Here is a 21,444-nt window from a genome sequence, read left to right on the forward strand (position 1 = left end):
TGGCTCAGTGGTCAAGAGCACTCCAAGTGCTCTTCCAGAGGACCCAGGTTCAGTTCCCAGTACCCACGTGACAGCTCAACAACCGCCTGTAGCTCCTGTTGCAGAGGATCTGACCACCACCACCTTTTCTGGCCTCTGCAGGTGCCAGGCAGTCATGCGGTGCTCAGATGCACAGGCAGCAACACACCCATGTATATCAAGTAAATTAATGAGATGAAATGAAAATGTGTTGTGTGAGTGTGCTGCTGAGTGTGGATGTGTGTTCTGGAGTGCTTAATGGAGGCCAGGGGACAGCTTTCAGGAGTCACTTGTCTCCTTCCCCTGTGGCTACTAGGGAGTGAACTAGACTCAGCTCATCGGTTTCTCTGCAAGTGCCTTTCCCCTAAGCCATCTCTCTGGCCTGAGATAGTGTTGGTTTGTTTCTAGTAAACTGGAATTACTACGGTCACATTGTAACTTTTCACATTAATATAGATTTCATATGTTTACTACTAAAGGGTTAGTGTTCCTGATATAAAATTTGTGAGCTAATCTTAAATTTTTTATCAGTATTAATTATTCATTACAGAGGGAAGTTTATCTAACACATGGAATGAAAAGTACAGTTCTTTACAGAAAACTCCTGTTTGGAAAGGCAGGAATGCGGGCCCTGCTGTAGAAATGGTAAGGAGAGCTCCTGCGTGCTAGAGAATCCTTGCTGAACTGTATGCTTGTGGTGGATAAATTCACATACAAAAAAAAAAAAAAAAAAACAACTGTAGGTATTTTCATTTTAATGTGTCATTGAGCAGTATTTGATCTTATTTAGGTAAATTATCTGTAACCAGATTATCTGGTCACCATGAAGTATTCGTAATGCACATGCAGACACACATATGTTTTATTGTTATGATTTTTTTTTTTTTAGATTTATTTATTTATTATATGTAAGTACACTGTAGCTGTCTTCAGACACTCCAGAAGAGGGCGTCAGATCTTTTTACAGATGGCTGTGAGCCACCATGTGGTTGCTGGGATTTGAACTCTGGACCTTCGGAAGAACAGTCGGGTGCTCTTACCCACTGAGCCATCTCACCAGCCCATGATTTTTTTTTTTACAGACAATCTCATTGTGTAGACCTGACAGGCCTGGAACTTACTATGTAAACCATATTGGCTCTAACTCAAAGAGATATGCTTACCTCTACCACTGACTCCTGAGTGCTGGGATAGGGTTATATACCTTTGATATCTACAGGTTTTTTTAGTTCTAAAGATATCAGTTATCTCATATATATCATGGATTTTTTTATGTGCAGTTACAAATTTGGTAACCTTTGATATCAGATCTAGTATAATACTAAAGTCGTTTAGGCATACTTTTCTCAAGTGATTTAATGTTCTTTCTAGCCCAGCCCTCTGGAGTAGACATCGTGTAATAGCCACTTAATATTAACCAACATAATATAAACTGGAATTTCCAGAACATATTTTCCTATCTTCACCATGCAAGGCTGCCAGTGTTGCAGTTTTCCGTTGATTATCACTGCAGAAATCTCTGTTTAATCACTTTGCTAATTCCAAGGTGTTTACATTTGGTTTTGTGTGCTTTCTGTCACTCCTGTACATTGCTGATAATCTAGCTGTGTTTTCCAGATGGACAAAAATGGGAAACACTCATTAAATAAAAAAAATTTTTTTTATTATAGCCTTTCAGAAATTCAAAAAGAAGTCGACTCTTTTCTGATGAAGATGACAGACAAATAAATACAAAGTCACCTAAAAGAAACCAGAGAGTGGCAATGATCCCACAGGTGTGTGTATTAAAGTTTATCTCATGTGAAGGATATGAGGGATTGTGCCGTGTGCTGAAGTTCATACTCGTTCTGTTACATTTTGAACAGCATTCTTTAAGTCAGTATTGCTGCTCTGCAATTATTTTTACTAACTTAGAAAATTCAATGTTTTGTTGGTTGACATGAAACTAGGTAGGAAGCCAGTCATGATTCTGTAAGCACAAAGGGAGTAGAGGTTAAATGAAATAGACCTGGTGATGTGTATTCAGTTTTGAGTTTTGTGTGGAAATAAGTGAGGGGAAATATTTAACTTTACCAAATAAAGTATAATGAAGACTACCCAGAAGAGGAGACAGTGCAGGATGAAACAGGATTTTCTTCTTTGTATTTTTAATTTATTGTTTTCTGGGGAGAGGTGCTATAAATGTTTAATTTATAGGTTTCTGTGGATCAAACCTATGGTGCCATATATACTAGGCAAGTACTCTACCATTGAGTTGTTTTATTTTTGTTGAATGTATCCTTTATTTATCTATTTATTTATTTATTTCGAGACAGGGTTTCTCTGTGTATCCCTGACTGCCATGGGAACTAGCTCTGTAGACCAGGCTGACCTTGAACTCAGATGCCCCTGCCTCCTCAGGCATAAAAGGCTGGGATAAAAGGCTGCCCCACCTCAGTCTGGCTTATCCAGATAACCTGAGTTCTATACCTGGAACTCAAATGGTAGAAGAGAAGTGACACCTGCAGGTTGTCCTCTAGCCAACACACACACACACACACACACACACACACACACACACACACAGAGAAAGTAAACAAATGTAACTTAAAAATTTAAAGTCACAGTGGGCGTGTAATAAAGGAATGAAAGTTAGATAAGAAAATATGACCTTTAATAATTATGTAGTTTTTTTCATACCAACTTTATAACTTGATATAACTTTTTATTATCTGTTTATTGTTTTCCCTAAAGCATTGTATAAGATTTTTCAATACAGTGAATTAAAGTTGAGGTGGTTTATTTATCAAGTGAGGTGTGATCTGCAGTCTACCCTATCAAAAATTTCCTGAGTATTGAGACCAGAGATTTGGTCAGAGTTTGGTTGGCTGAGAGCTTATCATTTAGTCCAGGCCGGCCTCGGACTCGATCTTCCTTGCTTCAGACTCCCAAGTACTAGGATTATAGGTGTGCACCACCATGACCAACTTTCTTAGATGATTATAATGGTAAAATACCATGGTCCATGGAATGAACAGCGTGCATCCTGAACTTTTAAAGCATCAAGAACTAATGTACACAAGTACCTGAGAAGCACAGTAAACCCTGATTTCATTGAAAGTAAAATGCAGTGTGTTGATTTGGTAGTTGTTGGACACAATGTCAAATGGATTTTAAACGCTAGTTAAATATGATTTGTTAGGCTGTGTTGCTATAATAGTCTGAATGAGTTGCAAATATAACAAGTTTAGTCTTTATGACTGGAGCCATCCTGACCCAACTCTCACCATACCTGCTTTCCAGGCACATTTCCTAGGACTGATTACAGTCTCTATTTCTGAGCAGTTAAAACAAAGAACACAGGACAAACATCCTCAGATAGGTGAACAATTCTTATGCCCAAGTTTCTCTTCCTTAGTTGTAACAGCTCTAGTTTTTGGTTTTACTATTTTATGTGCATGGGTGTTCTGCCTGCATATGTGTCTGGATCCCCCAGAACTGGAGTTATAGACAGCTGTGAACTGCCATGTGGGTGCTGGGAATTGAACTTGGGTCCTTTAGAAGAGCAACAAGTGCTCTCAACTGCTGAGCCATCACTCCAGCCCCAGAACAGCCCTAGTTTATCAGTGTCATTTATGTGATGGGGCGTATTCCTTTCCCCGTGTAGTCATAGCCTCTAAATCCTCATTTCAGTCTGTCTGGATTTCATTATTGGTGTTGATGGGCAGGTTTTTGCCTTTGTTTTCTGGTGCTGAGAACTGAACCCAGGATATTGTATATCCGGGCAAGTCCTTCTGTCACCAAGCCCAGCTTGTCTGTATGTTTACTTAAAGACCACAATGCACAGCTGGCAAATTATTAAAGATCTAACATTTATTGACTGTTCACTATGTATCAGGTGCTGTCCTAGGTATTTCATGTGTATTACTTTGATTTAACTTTCAACAGTCTTTATGAAATAGATTACTATTATATTACTCCCATTTTGCAGGTGAAGGAACAGATATGGAGAAGTTAAATTACCTTACTCAAGGTCACAGAGCTAGTAGATGAAGGCTGATACTTAAATGGTAGGCAGCCTGTGTCTAGTGTCTTGCTTTCTTTAAAAAAAAATTGTTACTTAAATAAATCAGTTTTATTGATGCATAATCCACATACTATGCAATTTACGTAATTAAAGTCTACATTTTAAAGGGCTAGGGGCATAGCTTAGTTTTAGGGCTCTTGCATAGTCGGCCTAAGGCCCGAGGTTGGATCCCCAGCAGTATAAGAACATAAAGCAAAGTGTATATATTAGTGGTTTGCAATATGTGCATAGTTATATGTTCATCATTACAAAATTAGAACATTTTTGTTTAGAACATTTCTCCTGATTTTGGAATAAACCTTAGAAGAATAACTGATGTAACAAAAATATTTACATTTAAAATTTGGAACATTCTATTTAATCTGTATGTAAGATTTATAATAATTTATTTCCACTAACAGTCTGAATATATCACAATCAAAGATCTTGATATACTTTCAATAATCAGACATGCTTTATATTATCAGATATATATTATACATATACAGAGACCCATTGGTCTATTTAAAAATATGTATAGCTAACTCCATAGAAAGTGACAGCTCTAGCTGGTCATGGTGGCTCACACTTTTAATCCTAGCACTCTGGAGGTAGAGGCAGTCAGATCTCTGAGTTCAAGGCCACCCTGGTCTATAGCTCAAGTTCCAGGACAGACATGACTATACAGAAACCTCACTGGAAAAACAAAACAGAAAGGAACAGCAGTTTTTATGATTAGAGTATTTTCAGGCCAGTGAGTGGCTCAGCAGATAAATGTACCTGCCACACAAGCCTGGCGAGCTGAGTAGTTCAGCTCCTGGGCTCTCACATGGAAGGAGAGAATTGACTACTGAAAACTGTCCTCTGACCGCCAAACATGTAGCATAACTGACATAAACATCATACACACGTGCACAGTACAAATAAATAGCTCTAGAATATTTTTAGTTTTACGTTAAAAAATTAATTTTCTAAGGTTAGTGTGGTGCCACCCAGATCCCTGAGCTCCCAATACTCGGGAGGCTGAAGTAGGAAACTTGCCACAGGTTCAAAGCTACTTAGGGCTATAGAGGTTATTTTCTCCCTCTCTCTCTTTTTTTTTTTTTTTTTTTTTGAGACAGAGTTTCTCTGTATAGCCTTGGCTGTCCTGGAACTCACTTTGTAGACCAGGCTGGCCTTGAACTCAGAGATCCACCTGCCTCTGCCTCCCGAGTGCTGGGATTAAAGGCATGCGCCACCACACCCGGCTTCTCCCTCTCTCTTAAAACAACAAAAAAGTTAACTTTCTAACTACAGTGTTTTATCTTAAATTCTAGAACAGAAAAGGACATGAGTGAAAAACACAAGTGAATCCAAACCAAGCACTGGCACTGTAGTGACTCTGACAGATACCTGCTGGGTACCTGACAGGGTCTCATGGGGAAAGCTGGACGAGCGTCTGGAAGTTCTCTGCTGTCTCTGCAGCTAGTCTGTAGATACACGTGCTTTCTAAAATAAAGAATTAGAGCAGTGCAGTGGCATGAATTTAATTTTAGCACTTGGGGAAGAAAGGCAAGTAGATCTCTGTGGGTTCAAGACGAGCCTCATCTATTTAGCAGTTTGGTTAGCCATAGTTATATATTGAGACTCTTTATCTGTCTCTCTCTTTCTCACGTGCACACGCGCGCATGCACACGTCTTGTTTTATTATAAATCTTTTTTTTTCTTTTAACGGTCCAATTGTTACCCCTTCCCGTTCTGCCCTCTATCTAATAGTTCCGTATCCCATTCCTTCTCCCCTGTCTTCAAGAGAATGTCTCCACACCCCATACCCTGCCAGACCTCCCCATCCCTGGGGCCTCAAGTTTCTCAAGGGTTAGGTGCATTCACACACAAGTTTATAATGGAAAAAAACCAAAAGGATGAAAAATCTACTTTGACCCTAATTCACTATTCTCCTTTTCTCACCCAGTTAGGGAGACCCTGTGATTAGTTTGATTATCTTTTTAAATATACTTTTAAAACTTTACATGTTGGAGCCAGTGAGATTGCTAAGCAGGCAAGGCACCAGGCCTGACTCCCTGAGTTCAGTCCTTAGGGTCACCTGGCATGGTGAACCAGATCCCTTCAGTTGACTTCTGAGTTCTATACATTTCCTTTCCCACACATGATAAGCAAATAAGTTAACTTTAAACGTTAAGAAAATTAACGCATTTATACATTTCATGCCTGCTACCCAATGACTTGGAAAGATATAGGCAGAAGGACTGTAATGAGATCAAGGCCAGCCTGATCTATACAGAAGTTGTAGGCCACCCAGGCTCATATAGCAAGGTCCTGTCTCAGAAACAGCTCAAAACAGAACTTTATGTGTCTATAGGAATAGATAATTTATTTTGTAGTTTTCTTTTCCTTTTTATAAATGTGTGTGTTTGTGGTATTTTTATGAGGAAAACAAACTTGCCAGGTGTAGCAGCTCATGCCTTTAATCCCAGGACTTGGGAGGCAGAGGTAGGCTGACCTCTGGAGTTGGAGGCCAGCCTGGTCTCCATAGTGAGTGCCAGGACAGCCAGAGTTATCTATCCCCATGACCTCTCCATCTACCTATCTGTGTTTGTGTGTATGTGTGTGTGCATGCATAAGTGCGTGTGTGCACCTGCCATACTGACTGTGTGGTGATCAGAGAACAACTTGAATGAATTGGTTCTTTTCTTCCACCGTGTGGGTCCTAGGGATTGAACTCAGGTTGTGAGGCTTAGCAAGAGGTTTCTTTACCCAGTGGGCCATTGTAGCTGACATTGGTTATTCTATAGGTTCTTTCTTCCACCCTTCTCCAACAACAATCAACAACCCACCCTGCCTCTTAGGGCCCTAGCATTTATATACCCTTTGAAAAGTCCCCAAAATTTCAAATGTCACACAATTACAGAAATTATCTGCTGCTGGCAAAATCTGCCTCCACCAGAGCATGAGGCAAATTATAGACAGCTGCCATGGACAGTCTGAAGTAGCCCTGTATCCATGCCTGGGATTAAAATGAAACATAGTATTTCTGTGTTTGTTTGTTTGTTCCAAAATTGTCATTAGAAGCCACTTTGCTGGCCCTTTTCTAATAACAGTTAGACTTAAAATTGAAAACTCTAATGGGGGCGTGGGGCTGTGGGGAAATGGCTCAGTGGAGTGCTTGTCATGTAAGCATGAGTCCCTGAGTTTGAGTATCCCCAGCACCTACATGAAAGCCTGGGTATGGCAGTGTGTGCCTGGCCAGCCAGTTAGCCAGTCTGGGATCTGGGCTCAATGAGAGACCCCGCCTCTAAAAGTGGAGAGCACTCAAGGAAGAGCCTGACACCTGCCTCTGGCTCCCATGCTTTTGAGCATGGGTGCTCCAATACACATGCAAAGCCTTTGAATTTATTCTAAGTGCCCAGTTAGCTCTGTTGTTTAATTCTTGGTGTTTTTCCCCTACGAGTCATTTTGTCATCTCTTTCTATTGTGTTAAGGGTTGTGGGGTTTTGTGTGTAGCCCTGGCTGTTCTGGAACTCACTCTGTAGACCAGGCTGGCCTCGAACTCAGAAATCCGCCTGCCTCTGCCTCCCAAGTGCTGGGATTAAAGTCGTGCACCACCACTGCCCAGCCAGGTTTTGTTTTATTCTTCTGGTAGACAGGTATCTTCACTGTGTCATACCCTCACTATGTTGTGCAGTCTGACCTTGACTCATGCACTCTCAGAATGATCAGTGGAAGCAATCATATGTCTTTCTTGCTTTGCTTTATTAATAATCATGAGCTTCCCAATTGAGTCATCCTGGCATTCCTGCCGTGAATTCTACTGTGTTGCACTGACTTTTTTTTAAAAACTGTCTTGCAGTTTTTGAGCCCTCTCTACTTCCCTCTCCTGCCTGTGTAGACCATGCTGGCACTGAACTTGAGCAGTCCTCCTGCTTCTGCCCAGGTGCTGGGATTGCAGGCAAACACTGTCTAGTACTGCTATATAGTAAAGTGCTCTCTGTTTCTACTGTATATGGTCTGCTGTGTGCTTGCATGTGCATATATGTTCTCTTGATCTTTTCAAGAGTGTTTTGATGATTTTTGTTGTTTGGTTTGTTGGTAGGAATAAAACCCAGACAGGCACTCCAACACTGAACTATACCCCAAACACGTAAAGTCCTTACTGTTTTTTTTTTTTTGTGACCCCCCCCCCCAAAGTCTAGAAATCACTTGGGTCTTTTTTTTTCCTGTATATGTAAACTAAAATTATATTATAGTTCAGAGTGGAGGCAAGTAGTTCCCTTCCTGTTTAGAGTATAAAACTTGAGGCTTTAGCTTTTTAAAAAAAATAAATTTAGTGTGTTGTATTAGTGTGTGTATTAGCTCGTGTGTGTGCATGTGTGTGTGTGTACAACTTGTGAGAGTCAGCGCTCTCTTTCCACCATGCATGACCTATGGACTTATGTCATCATTGAGCCACATTGCCAGACTGAGATTTTAACTTTGTTAATTGGGAGGTTTGCTTGATAACAAATTCCATGTTGACTGTTATTGAGTCTTTTGAGCACTTAAATATGCCCTATCTCTTTATACATGCATTCAGTATTGTAATTGTTCTTTTTATTGTGTTGGTTTTTTTGTTTTATTTTGGTTTTTTTTGTTTGTTTTTTCGAGACAGGGTTTCTCTGTGTAGCCCTGGCAGTCCTGGAACTCAATTTGTAGACCAGGCTGGCCTTGAACTCAGAAATTCGCCTGCCTCTGCCTCCCAAGTGCTGGGATTAAAGTCGTGCGTGCGCCACCACCGCCCAGCGTAATTGTTCATTTTTATCTAATGCTATATTTCAATTTTTTTAATATAGAAATTTACAGCAACGATGTCAACACCAGATAAGAAAGCATCACAGAAGATTGGTTTTCGATTACGGAACCTACTCAAGCTTCCCAAAGCACATAAGTGGTGCATATATGAGTGGTTCTACTCAAACATAGACAAGTAGGTATCAGTGCTTGGATGTATCATCAGTATGGCTCCAAATGAAAATTAACTTTTTCAAATGTTATAAGCTGTCACCTCTTCTGTAAATCTCTCTTTTTAAATTTTTATTCTTCCCTCATTTAATTCATTCTAGTCACAGTGTCCCTTCCCTCCTCTCCTCTCAGTTCCCACTCTTCTCCATTTCCCTTCAGAAAAGAGCAGGCCTCCCAGGGATATCAGCCAAACATAGCATAACAAGTTGCAATAAAACTAGGCCCGTACCCTCATAGCAAGGCTGGTCGAGGGAACCCCAGTAGGAAGAAAAGGGTTTCAGGAGCAGGCAAAAGAGTTAGAGGTACCCACACTCCTACTATTAGGAGTCCAACAAAAATCTTAAGCTAACAACTCTAATAAATGCAGACGACCTAGCACAGACCATGGAGCCTCCATGATTGTCCGTTCAGTCTCTGTAAGCCCCTCTGAGCCCTGCTTGCTTGATTGTGTGGGCAGCATTCTTCTAGTGTTCTCCACCCTTCTGGTTTCCACAGTTCTTCCTCCCCCTCTTCCACAGGGTTCTCCAAGCTCCAAAGAGAGGGACCTGATGGAGATCTCCAACTTGGGCTATCTGTCCACCTCATGTTTAGCTGTAGGTTTCCATAGCTGCTCCCATCAGCTGCTGGAGGAAGTCTCTCTGATGATTGGGCTAGGCACCAGTTTATGAATATAGCAGCATAGCATCAGGAGACATTGACTTTTTTCTACCCTAGGTTTCCTGGCTCTTTTTTTTTATTAAAGATTTATTTTTATTTATTACATATATGTATGCCTATCTGCATGGCTTTATGTATGCCACATGTGTATAGGTGCCCACAGAAGCCAGGCTGTAGGATCCCCTGGAACTGGAGTTATAGGCAGTTATGAGCTGCTGCATGACTGGGAGCTGAACCCAGGCCCTGTGCAAGAACAGTGCAAATGATCCTTTTTATTATTTATTTATTCATTTATTCATTTTTATTTTTTTAGTAGCTCTGATTGGCCTGAAACTAGCTCTGTAGATCAGGCTGGAGATCTGCCTGCCTCTGCCTCCCTTCATGGCTTCAACTGATCTCTTGTCTAGTCCCCCAAGTAGCTGACTACACAGGTATATGCCACCATACCAAATCAAGCGTTTATTTTTCTATTTCTTATTCCAGTTTAATTAATTCCTATTTCTGTTACAGTTTTCTCTCTCCTTTTCCTGCCCCTGTAAGAAGTTACACATTCTGAAAAGTTTTAAATGAAAGCATAGTTTCTGTATTATAACTAGCAACTGCTATAGAATGAAGATACCCTAAATCAAAGCACAATTACTCTCAGGAAGTGAGATTTGTTTTATAAATATAGAGAAATAGACAAATTATTTTTCAGAGTGTCATCTTTTCATTTACAGCTAGTATTTAGACACTTTACAGGAATCTTGAATGGCCCATAGAGATTGGCTGAAGAACATCTCTGATTCTAATCTCTCTCCTGAGCTAGCTATTGGTGGTGCTTAGTTGTTTATTTTTCTGTACTTCCCTTCTATCCTCCGTAAACAGTTGCTTGCTCAGAAGTTTGTGAAGTTCATGGACAGTCACTTTATGTATCATTGTTAACACTGGACTTTTCATTCCTCAAACTCATGAGTAAAAAATTTTAATGGTCTTAAGAGAATTTTCATAGTGTCTTAGTGTGATTGAATCATTTTGGGAGTCACCAACCCTCTATAGAGTTCTCAGGGGTTCTAAAACTTGGTTAATCCCAAAGAGGAGTCTCGACTCCTTGGTGATGGCTTTTCCTTTGGGGCAAAGATACTTTGTAGCTAATATTGTCAGATGTAATGCCAGAGCCAGAGGATAGTCCCAGGTGGACCTCCAACCTAGACTGATTGCAGAGTAATTTAGCATTTTAAGTATTTCATATACCAAGTATCTTTTTTCAGCCCTTTGAATTTCACCAAGGTATGATTGTGTTTTAGAAGGGAAAGTTTGACACATTGTGATTAGTAAGATGTGAAAAATCAGAATGTGTAATTTGTTTTTGTTTTTTGGGACAGTGTTTCTTGTAATCCAGGTTCATCTCTAACTTGCTTTGTTACTATGTGGCTACAAATAGGAATGTAGCCGAAGCTGGCCTTGGATGTTTAGCTCTGCTGCCTCTTCTTCCTAAAGGTTGGAACTAAGGCAGGCATCACTGTGCCCAGCTTTGGAAGTGTACTTTTTACTTTATTTAGTAATACATTAAGTATTAATAAAATCATAAAACCATTCTGTTTTTCAGGCCACTTTTTGAAGGAGATAATGACTTTTGTGTATGCCTAAAGGAATCCTTTCCTAATTTGAAAACAAGAAAATTAACAAGAGTAGAATGGGGAAAAATCAGGAGACTGATGGGAAAACCTCGGAGGTAAGTTTGTTTTGTTTTGTTTTGTTTGAAGTTAACAGGTAGTTGATGGTATCATTACTGCCTTGACTAGTGATATTGGGGTGTGTGTGTGTGTGTGTGTGTGTGTGTGTGTGTGTGTTTTAAGACTATTCTTACTGTGTATCTTACTGTGTATGGCTTGCCTGGAACTCACTATACAGACTAGGCTGGCCTTGAACATACAGAGATCCACCAGCCTCTGCCTCCCAAGTGCTAGGATTGAAGATATCCTCTACCACATGCCCTTCACCTTGATTTTATTTTTTTTTAAATAATTATTTCTTTTATGTATATGAGTACACTGTAGCTGTCTTCAGACACACCAGAAGAGGGCATCAGATCCCATTACAGATGGTTGTGAGCCACCATGTGGTTGCTGGGAATTGAACTCAGGAACTCTGGAAGAGCAGTCAGTGCTCTTAACCACTGAGCCATCTCTCCAGCCCCTCACTTGACTTTTTAAATCTTCAAAGAACTAGTATCAAAATATAACTTCAGAATAATTGATTATATTTTAGTTAACTGTAATGTAGGTGCTTTGTGTTGTTAGACTAAAATACACAATTTCATTTTTTTTTCAGATTATAGATTTCTAACATCGTTTTAAGGATTTATTATTTTAATATTTTTAAATTTTATTTCTCTAGTCCCTGTGCTATTGTTTTTAATTACCTATGTCCTTTCTGTCCATTCCCCTCCCAACCAACTCATTCTGTCTGTCTGTCTGTCTGGCACAGTTTCAAGTATCTCAGGCTGGCCTCATACTCAAACTGGTTTGTATAACAAGAGGTTATCTTGAACTTCTCACCATCCTGCCTCTGCCTTCTAAGTGTTGGGATTACAGGTATGAGATACTGTACTCAATTTTATTAGTTCAGCGCTACAAGTCAAATTCAGGAATTTGTGCTTGCTGGTCAGGAACTCTACTGACTGAGCTACACTCCCTAGTCAACCCCCTAAAATATTTTTAATTGTCTTGGAAAATGTTATAAAGTCTTGTGTTTATTTTTCACATTTATTTACTTTGTGTGACAATACATGGGAGTTGGCTTCAGTTATCTCCTTCCACCATGTAAAGCCCGGGGCTCAGACTCACCTGATGGCCAGCCACTTTACTTGCTGAACTATCTCATCCCACCCCCTTTAACATATGTTTTTATTCTTTAAGAAGTTCATACATATAGACAATAGCTTGAAGTCTTTTGCAAAAAAAAAAAAAATGTTTTTTTTTCTTAAGGAAGTCAAGTTATAATACAGATTATTAATACAATAAACTTAGAAATACCCTAACTTTAGAAGTCATTTGAGGATTGGAGAGATGGTTCAGTGGTGAAGAACACTTAAAAAAGACCCAGATTTTGTTCCCAGGGCACACATGGCAGCTTACAGCAGTCTATAATTCCAGTTCCAGAGGATGTGACACCTCCTCTTCTGGATTCCTTAGACACAACACATATATGGTGTTTGTGTATATATATACACACACACACACACACACACACACACACACACGCACACTTAAAAAAACTCAGTTGGTGCAGGCCTGGAAGATAGCTCAGCAGGTGTCTTAGTAAGGGTTTCTGTTCCTACACAAACATCATGACCAAGAAGCAAGTTGGGGAGGAAAGGGTTGATTCAGCTCACACTTCCACATTGCTGTTCATCACCAAGGAAGTCAGGACTGGAACTCAAGCAGGTCAGGAAGCAGGAGCTGATGCAGAGGCCATGGAGGGATGTTCTTTACTGGCTTGCTTCCCTTGGCTTGTTCAACCTGCTCTCTTATAGAACCAAGACTACCAGCCCAGAGATGGCATCACCCACAAGGGGCCTTTCCCCCTTGATCACTAATTGAGAAAATGCCTTACAGTTGGATCTCATGGAGGCATTTCCTCAACTGAAGCTCCTTTCTCTGTGGTAACTCCAGCTGTGTCAAGTTGACACAAAACTAGCCAGTACAGCAGGTTAGGACTTTGCTGCCAATCCTGACTTCAGCCCCAGGGACCCAGATGGTGGAAGGAGCAAAGAGACCTCTACAAGCTGTGCTCTGATTTTCACTTGCACACCTGTGAAAATGCTGCCTCTGGACATGCACACACACTCAAATAAATAATGTAAAAAAAATGTTTAAGAGTCAGTGGTGAAATTGTATTTAGCTAGAGTATAAAAAGGGAGGGGAAGGGAAAGCTGTCAGGAAGGAACTTCATAGTAAACGTGGTCCATGTGAACACGTATGGGGACCACGTGACCTGGAGAAGGAAGACTTGGTACCTCTAAGTTCAAGGCTAGCGTGAATTATATAGTGAGTTCCAGGCCAGCAGAAATGACATAGTGATAACCTTGACTCCTCTTCTCCAATCCCCCTCCCCTCAAATTTTTATTTGCTAGGGGAGAAATCAAGTAGAGAAAGTCTGAAAAAACAAATGAAGAACAATTTTATCAGGTATCAGCTAAAGTATTAAAATAGTCACTAAGATTAACAGTACATGGGGTTGGAGAGGTGGTTCAGCAGTCAAGAGCATCGGCTGCTCTGCCAGAGGTCCTGAGTTTGATTCCCAGTACCCACATGGTGGCTCACAGTCATCTGTAACTCCATTTTCAGGGGCTCATATCTCCTTCTGCCCTCTGGAGGACCAGGCACACATGTGGTGCATGTTACATAAACAGTAACAGTGCAAGAGCCGGAACACAGGTTCTTAAGTAACCACAATTAAAATGGTGTGGCAACGGCATGTAGTTGGAAAAATAAATGAAGGAAAAAAGACAGATCACATCTATCTAGGGATTTAGCAGATGCTTCCCAGTTATATGGAGGAGATAGAGAGTTGATTTATTATAGAGATTGGCACTACGAACGACAATCTAAAGAAAAATTGAAAAGGGATTGGAGGTTTTAAAATTTTTTAAGAATAAAACAGTAGGGCTGGAGAGGTGACTCAAGTATTAAGAGTTCTTGCTGCTTTCACAGAGGACTCAAGTTCCATTCCTAGCACCTACATGCTGGCTCGTGTCCACCTGTAGCTCCAGTGCCAGGGAATCGATGTCCTCTTCTGCCCTCCATAGGCGTCAGGCCTGCACGTAGTGTATATACACACATTAGACAAAACATGAATACACATGTTCAATTTTTAAAAATGAAGCAGTGAAACTCCTAGGAAAGATGAGTTTTAGATGCCATGTAGAACATAGTTTTAGGTAGCATCTAATGTATGATATTGAGTTGAAAATGTTAAATTCTAGTAGGTTCTAGAACTAGGAGGGATCAAAGGAAATCTTAATAAATTTTACTTTATAAAAATGATTTTTTTGTGGCCCTAAATTTAAAAAAATGTCAAAAACATCTGCAACTTATTGTAGACAGAGGGCAGAAAAGAGCCTATAAAATGAATTAACTTAGTGGTTGCTTGAATAGTGGAGTTATAAAAGCGGGAGCAACGTAAAGAACAATTGGTGAACTGTGGTCCTCATTGTGCTGTGGGGTATGGCTTAGATACAATACGCGTTGAAAAAGGTCTTGTCTTTTTATTACACTTATTTGAGTATGGGTGTGGAGATCAGAGAACATCTTAGGGGTTGAATGTTCCTTCTACCTGTGCGCAGTAGGGATTAAACCCAGGCTTGGCAGCTGGGCTCATCTTTTCTCCATGAATCTATCTGTGCATGTGTGGAGGTATGGAGAGGCATCTTCCTCATCTGACCTTATTCTGGCTTTGTTACTGTTGTTCGAGGCAGGGTCTCGAACAACAGTAGTAGCTTTGGCTGTTCTGGAACTCAGTTTAAACCAGGCTGGCTTTGAGCTCACATAGATCCTGCTGCCTCAGCATGCCCGAGTTAAAGGCACCACCACCACACCCAGCTGTCCCTTATTCTTGAGAGCTCACCTAGTTTGCTGTAGGTGCCCCTCTCAGGCTTCTTAGGCTACAATCAAAGGCAGGCTTCCCTGGCTGTCTAGCATTTACATAGGTTCCAGGGCCCAAGCTCCAGTCTTGCCTGCACAGGGAGTGCTTTAGCTGCTGAGTCATCACTCTGACCCCTCAAATGTATCTGATCGTACACTTCCAACATAATTTGCTGTATTTCTAGTACTTGTGTTTGAATTACAGGTGTGTAGTGTAATGTTAGCCTGGCCTGGCTTAGTTTATATGATATTTGTAATTTATTCTAGATGTTCTTCTGCATTTTTTGAGGAAGAGAGATCAGCCTTAAAACAGAAGCGGCAGAAAATCAGGCTGTTACAACAAAGGAAAGTTGCAGATGTTTCACAGTTCAAAGATCTCCCCGATGAAATCCCTCTACCCCTGGTTATTGGAACCAAAGTTACAGGTAAGCAAAAACAAGCTTAGTTGTGAGTATCTTCATGTAACCCAGATGGCGTCGACTCTACACTTAGGAAGCATAACTGCCTCTGCAGCAGTCGCTAGAGGGAAGAAATATTAGTGGCCTGAGCGATGGCTCAGGTTCAGAGGACTTGCAGCTTTTGCAGAGGTTCTGGGGTCGGTTCCCAGCACCTGCACAGGGGCTCACAACCTGTTCCAGGGGGATCTGATACTCATTTCTAGTCTATGAGGGCACAGATCATGCATGTAGCACACATGCATGCATGTAGGCAAACACTCATACACATAAGAATAAGTACATTAAAATATATATATTAATTCAATAGTATCTACTACAGTATGAACTAAAGCAGTCAGGCAAAGTGGCAAAGGCCCATTATCCCAGCTCCACGGGAAGCTAAGGCCAGCATGGCCTATCTACATTGCAGGACCTTGCCTCAAAATAGAAAAGGGCTAGAAATGTAGCTTACTGGGAATTTTAACTTCAGTGCTCCTGTTCTTACGATTTTCACATATGCTGTCCCTTCAGACTGGAGTTAGATAGTGACATACAAACGCAGACAGGAGGATCAGAAGGTCAAGGTTATGCTTCTCTGTGTTGTAGCCTGGGATGTACATGAGACCTGTTTAAAGCTGAAAATAAACTACTTCTAATATGTTGCTTAAAAGTGTGATGTTGGGCTGGCAAGATGGCTCAGTGGTTAAGAGCACCAGCTGCTCTTGCAAAGGTCCTGAGTTCAAATCCCAGCAACCACGTGGTGGCTCACAACCACCTGTAATGGGATCTGACGCCCTCTTCTGGTGCGTCTGAAGATAGCTACAGTGTACTTATGTATAATAATAAATAAATCTTTTTTTTTTTCAAAGTATGATATCCAAAGGCTTTTTGCTAGTTTTTTAGGAGTTTATACTCTAAATGGCAATCTTACCTTTCTTTAGTCTGTTTGGTAGCTATATGATTTCATTTATGTGCCAAGTTAAGAATCATCACTTCGGGCTGGTGAGATGGCTCAATGGGTAAGAGCACCCGACTGCTCTTCCGAAGGTCCAGAGTTCAAATCCCAGCAACCACATGGTGGCTCACAACCATCCGCAACAAGATCTGACTCCCTCTTCTGGAGTGTCTGAAGACAGCTACAGTGTACTTACATATATTAATAAAATAAAAAAAAAAAAAAAAAAAGAATCATCACTTCAATTTTGTTTTCATTTAAACTATTAATTCTCTAAACCTAAAAGAAAGTACATAGTCAGGTTAAAACTAGTAGACAGTAGCCCTGTATTTTTTAGGGTTTAAGCTGTCTGCTGAGGATGGTTTTATTTGACAAGTGTTTGTGTGTCCTAAATATAACCCCTGTTTCTCTTTCCAGCGCGGTTACGTGGCATTCACGATGGCCTGTTTACTGGTCAGATAGATGCAGTGGACACTCTTAATGCTACTTACAGAGTAACTTTCGATAGGACAGGCCTTGGGACTCACACCATTCCTGACTATGAAGTTCTTGTGAGTAATATTTTACTAAACTTAACTAAGATGTCTTATAGTATATTTGTAGTTTATGCTTTTTAATTATTTTACAATTTTCTTTAAATTGTCTTTTATGAGAGAAGATTTCAATTCAAAGAAGAGATCCTTAGGATTTCCCAACCCTGTAAACTAGATCCCTGTAAACTCAGATCCCGGAGAGGAGCTGTCCTTAAGTCTCATTTCCAAAGCTAGGGTCCCTCCCTTCCTGTGCTTCAGCTGTGCAGTGCTGGAGCGAACAGAAGGATTGTTTCTGATGAAATCATCTGGACCCTACACATTTTCATCCTAGCCATCTGGTTAGTTATAGTCAGCCCTCAATTTAAAATAGGAAGTAACCTCTTGGACTTCAGTATTTTTCTCCTGTTTTATTCTCAAATTTATGTAGAATCAGTACTTTCACTTTTTAAAATTACTTTTGGGGGTGCGGGGGGTTTTAAGACAAAGTTTCTCTGTGTAGCCCTGGCTGTCCTGGAACTCACTTTGTAGACCAGGCTGGCCTCAGACTCAGAGATCTGCCTGCCTCTGCCTCCCAAGTGCTGGCATCAGAGGTGTGCACCACCATGTTCGTGCGTGTGCATGTGTGTGTGTGTGCGTGTGCACCCTAGATATGCTCACGCACATGAAGATCACAACACCTGTTTGGAGGTCAGAGTACAAGTGGTCAGTTCTCTTCTACCAAGTGACGCCTCAGAGCTGACCTCAGGTCTTCAGGTGTGGTGCGGGTGCCTGTGCCCACTGGGCAGCCCAACACCTTCACTGTTTGCATGATAAAATTGCCACAGTAGTCATTAACTTATTCAAAGCTCTAAAGCTGGGTTTTGGTTTTGTTTGTTTATGAATCACATGAAGGCTAGAGTCTAAGTCTTTTAATGTTCTAATACACATTAACCTGCTGAGTTGCCCATCAGTCTTGATTCTGTAATGTGGAAATTATGTGTGCATTCATGAATGTGCATGTACATGGTCACGCTCGCATTTGTAAGTGTACCTTGATTTGGATTGAATCCAGGGTTAGTGATCGCTAAACCACTGAGTTACCGCCCCAGTCTTACACTCTCTATAAATAAATAAATAAATAAATAAATAAATAAATAAATAAATAAATAGCTGCTGGAGATACAGCTCAATGAGTGCTTGCCTCGAATGTGAAAGACCCTATAGACTTCTAAATAAATAGAGAAAATTAAGACTATAACTGCAATCTGGACTGCTATATTTTAAGTTGATGTATAATGCTTATAAATTCTCTTAAGTTTTATGGATTATTCTCTTCTTTCAAAGAGTAATGAGCCTCATGAGACAATGCCAATCTCTGCCTTTGGACAAAAACAGCGGCCTTCTCGGTTTTTTATGACCCCCCCACGGTTACATTATACCCCTCCTCTCCAGTCACCAATTACAGTAAGTAATATAGACACGCCTTCAGGAATGTATACACACTGTGTGCTCATGTAGCACACATTACAGCTACTTCAGGACTTGAGCTACCAATATTATGTTGAACTGATTGACAGATATTAAAATAAGCAAATAATTTCTCCAATTCTGAAAATAGTTTCTTCATTACTGGTTTTTAATGTAATTTTATTAAACATAACGTTCCCTTTAAAGACACAGTCAGTGATTAGATGATTCCTTCTGACTCTCAGGATGGCGATCCTTTACTGGGGCAGTCACCTTGGAGAAGTAAAGTTTCTGGCTCTGACACGGAGACGTTAGGAGGCTTTCCAGTGGAATTCCTTATCCAGGTGGTAAGTTGCTCCAAATGCTTTGTTGTTGGGAAACTGAATGTCTTCACTGTTCTTAAGGTTGGAGTCTTTCTGTGGGTCAAACATTTTTACATATTATTCTTTCAACCACTATGTGGGTTTTCAGGACTCTGCTATTTCCAACAAATTTGTTTTTGTTTTTGTATGTGTGTGTTTCTCTGTATAGCTCTGGCTGTCCTGGAACTCACTCTGTAGACCAGGCTGGCCTCGAACTCAGAAATCCACCTGCCTCCACCTCCCACATGCGCCACCACTGCCCAGCAGTTCCAACAAATTCTTAAAACAAAGTTATAATACCCCAAAATAATTTGAGTTGTCTCTCCCCTGCCCTTTTTTAGATAAGAAATTACTGTTTACTTACTAAGTACTTAGGGATTAGACACTAAGAAATCTAAGTCTAAATTAAAGTATAGAAGCATATTTAACAGTCTTTCTGAATAGTCTGACTTAGAAATGTAATGAATTATTTTGTTTGTTTGTTTGTTTGTTTGTTTTTCTGGAGATAGGGTCTCACTATGTAGCTCTAGCTGCCTGGAACTTAACTATGTAGGCCAAGCTGTCCTGGAATTTACAGAGATCTGCCTGCCTCTGCCTCTGTGTGCTGGGATTAAAGATTTGTGCCACTATGCTTGGTTTGAGCGATTGGTTTTAGATCAAAGAAGCAAGACTGGGAAGCTGAGCAGGGTGCTTAGAGTTCACAGCCAGCCTAAGCTGGTAGCTAGACTCTTGACTCTGACAGAAAAGGAAATGAGAGATTCCACAGTTCTATTAGATCATAGTATAGGAGGCTGGAGAGATGAGTCAGTCAGTGGTTAAGAGTACTAACTGCTCTTCCAGAGGACCAGGATCCAATTCCCAGCACCCACATGTGGCCAGTCCATAACTCCAAGATCTACCACCCTCTCACAGACATGCATGCAGGCAAATCACAATGCACATAAAATAAAAACAAATTATTTTTAAAAACCATAGTCTAGTATTGTTTTGAGGGTTCTTTCCCTATTTTGAAAATAATATAATAGAAATAATATTTTAGAAAATAATATTAATAATATATATTATAATAATTATTTTAGAAAAAAATTTTTGAGCTGAGCAGTGCTAGAACATGCCTTTAATCCTGGTACTCTGGAGGCAGAGGCAGGTAGATCTCTGAGTTCAAGGCCAGCCTGGCCTATAGAGAGCTCTAGGACAGCCAGAGCTATATAGAGAAATGTCTTGAAAAAAACAAACAAAAAAATACACACATACACATCGTTTGTTGAGATTATAATACAATTAAATTATCTCCTTCCTTTTTCTCTATTCAAGCCCTTTCATATATCCCCTCTTGCTCTCTCTCAAATTTGTAGCCTCTTTTTAAAAAATTGCTGGTGTGTGTGTTCCTGAACATATGAATACAACAACCTACTCATAGGTATAATGTTACTTATATGTTTGTGATTTTCTAGGAATGATCATTTAGTGTTGGACAACCATCAATTGATATATTTAGTACCCAGTTAATATAAAATTCTGTACCAAATATATATATGACCTCATTGAGTTCTCCCACTCAGCACTCCTTAGTTACCTGTAGTCCTTTGTTCCACATTAGCGTGTCTGCTGGTATTTTCCTTGTTTGAGTCTAGTTTGGGCAGCCTTACTGTTGAGACTCGATGTGTAAGGTTTCCCTGGCATTTCTAGGCTACACAGTCTAGCAGCAAACTTTCTGCTCCTCCATCTCTACAGTCTCCCTCTTTTGCAGTGATCTTGATCAGTAGGTACAAGAGTTGTGTTGTTGATGTATCAACTGGGACTGAACTTCACAACTGTGCATTCTAGTCAGTTGTGGTTTTCTGTGAGAAGTGAGAACTATATTCACTGTGGGTATAAGGATAAATATTTAAAACATGGTTAGGGATTAAGCTGGTTTAGTAAAGTGGTGATTGTAGGTTCCCCTTCAAGACCCATGACTTCACTAGTCCTAAAATACAGTCTTTATTTTATTTTTTGGTTTCTTGAGACAGGGTTTCTGTGTGTAGCCCTGGCTGTCCTGGAACTCACTCTGTAGACCAGGCTGGCCTGGAACTCAGAAATCCACCTGCCTCTGCCTCAGAAGTACTGGGATTAAAGGCATGCACCACCATTGCCTGGCCAGTCTTTATTTTATAAAAGTACTTAGAATGTAATCCATTAAAATATTAAATGTTAAACTTTAGGGTAATATTTCAATGAAGTTTTATATGCATGTTCATAGAATTTTATATTAATTGGATATTAAATAATTAGTCTTGAAATATGCCTTTTGGCTTACAGGGTAGATAAGCTATTTTTATATAAAGGGTTGAAAATATGAAGTCAGGACTTGTCCCTTGCAACAGTCC

General features: G+C 40.2%; 1 protein-coding gene across 4 annotated transcripts in view; it reads left to right on the forward strand.

The window, feature by feature from the left end:
• Lin9 (lin-9 homolog (C. elegans)) overlaps positions 1-21,444 on the forward strand; it is a 49,538-nt gene that overhangs the window by 9,024 nt on the left and 19,070 nt on the right. For 3 of the 4 annotated variants that reach the window (NM_001103182.2, XM_006496988.3, XM_006496987.1), the window contains 8 exons: positions 569-663; positions 1,689-1,793; positions 8,890-9,023; positions 11,304-11,429; positions 15,610-15,767; positions 17,152-17,285; positions 18,591-18,710; positions 18,959-19,060. In NM_001103182.2, coding sequence (NP_001096652.2) covers positions 569-663; positions 1,689-1,793; positions 8,890-9,023; positions 11,304-11,429; positions 15,610-15,767; positions 17,152-17,285; positions 18,591-18,710; positions 18,959-19,060 — 974 coding nt within the window. The remainder of the gene's footprint in view (positions 1-568; positions 664-1,688; positions 1,794-8,889; positions 9,024-11,303; positions 11,430-15,609; positions 15,768-17,151; positions 17,286-18,590; positions 18,711-18,958; positions 19,061-21,444) is intronic. The other variant, NR_120498.1, reaches the window with a different exon arrangement.

This window comes from Mus musculus, chromosome 1 (assembly GCF_000001635.26).
Source record: "Mus musculus strain C57BL/6J chromosome 1, GRCm38.p6 C57BL/6J".
NCBI lineage: Eukaryota > Metazoa > Chordata > Mammalia > Rodentia > Muridae > Mus > Mus musculus.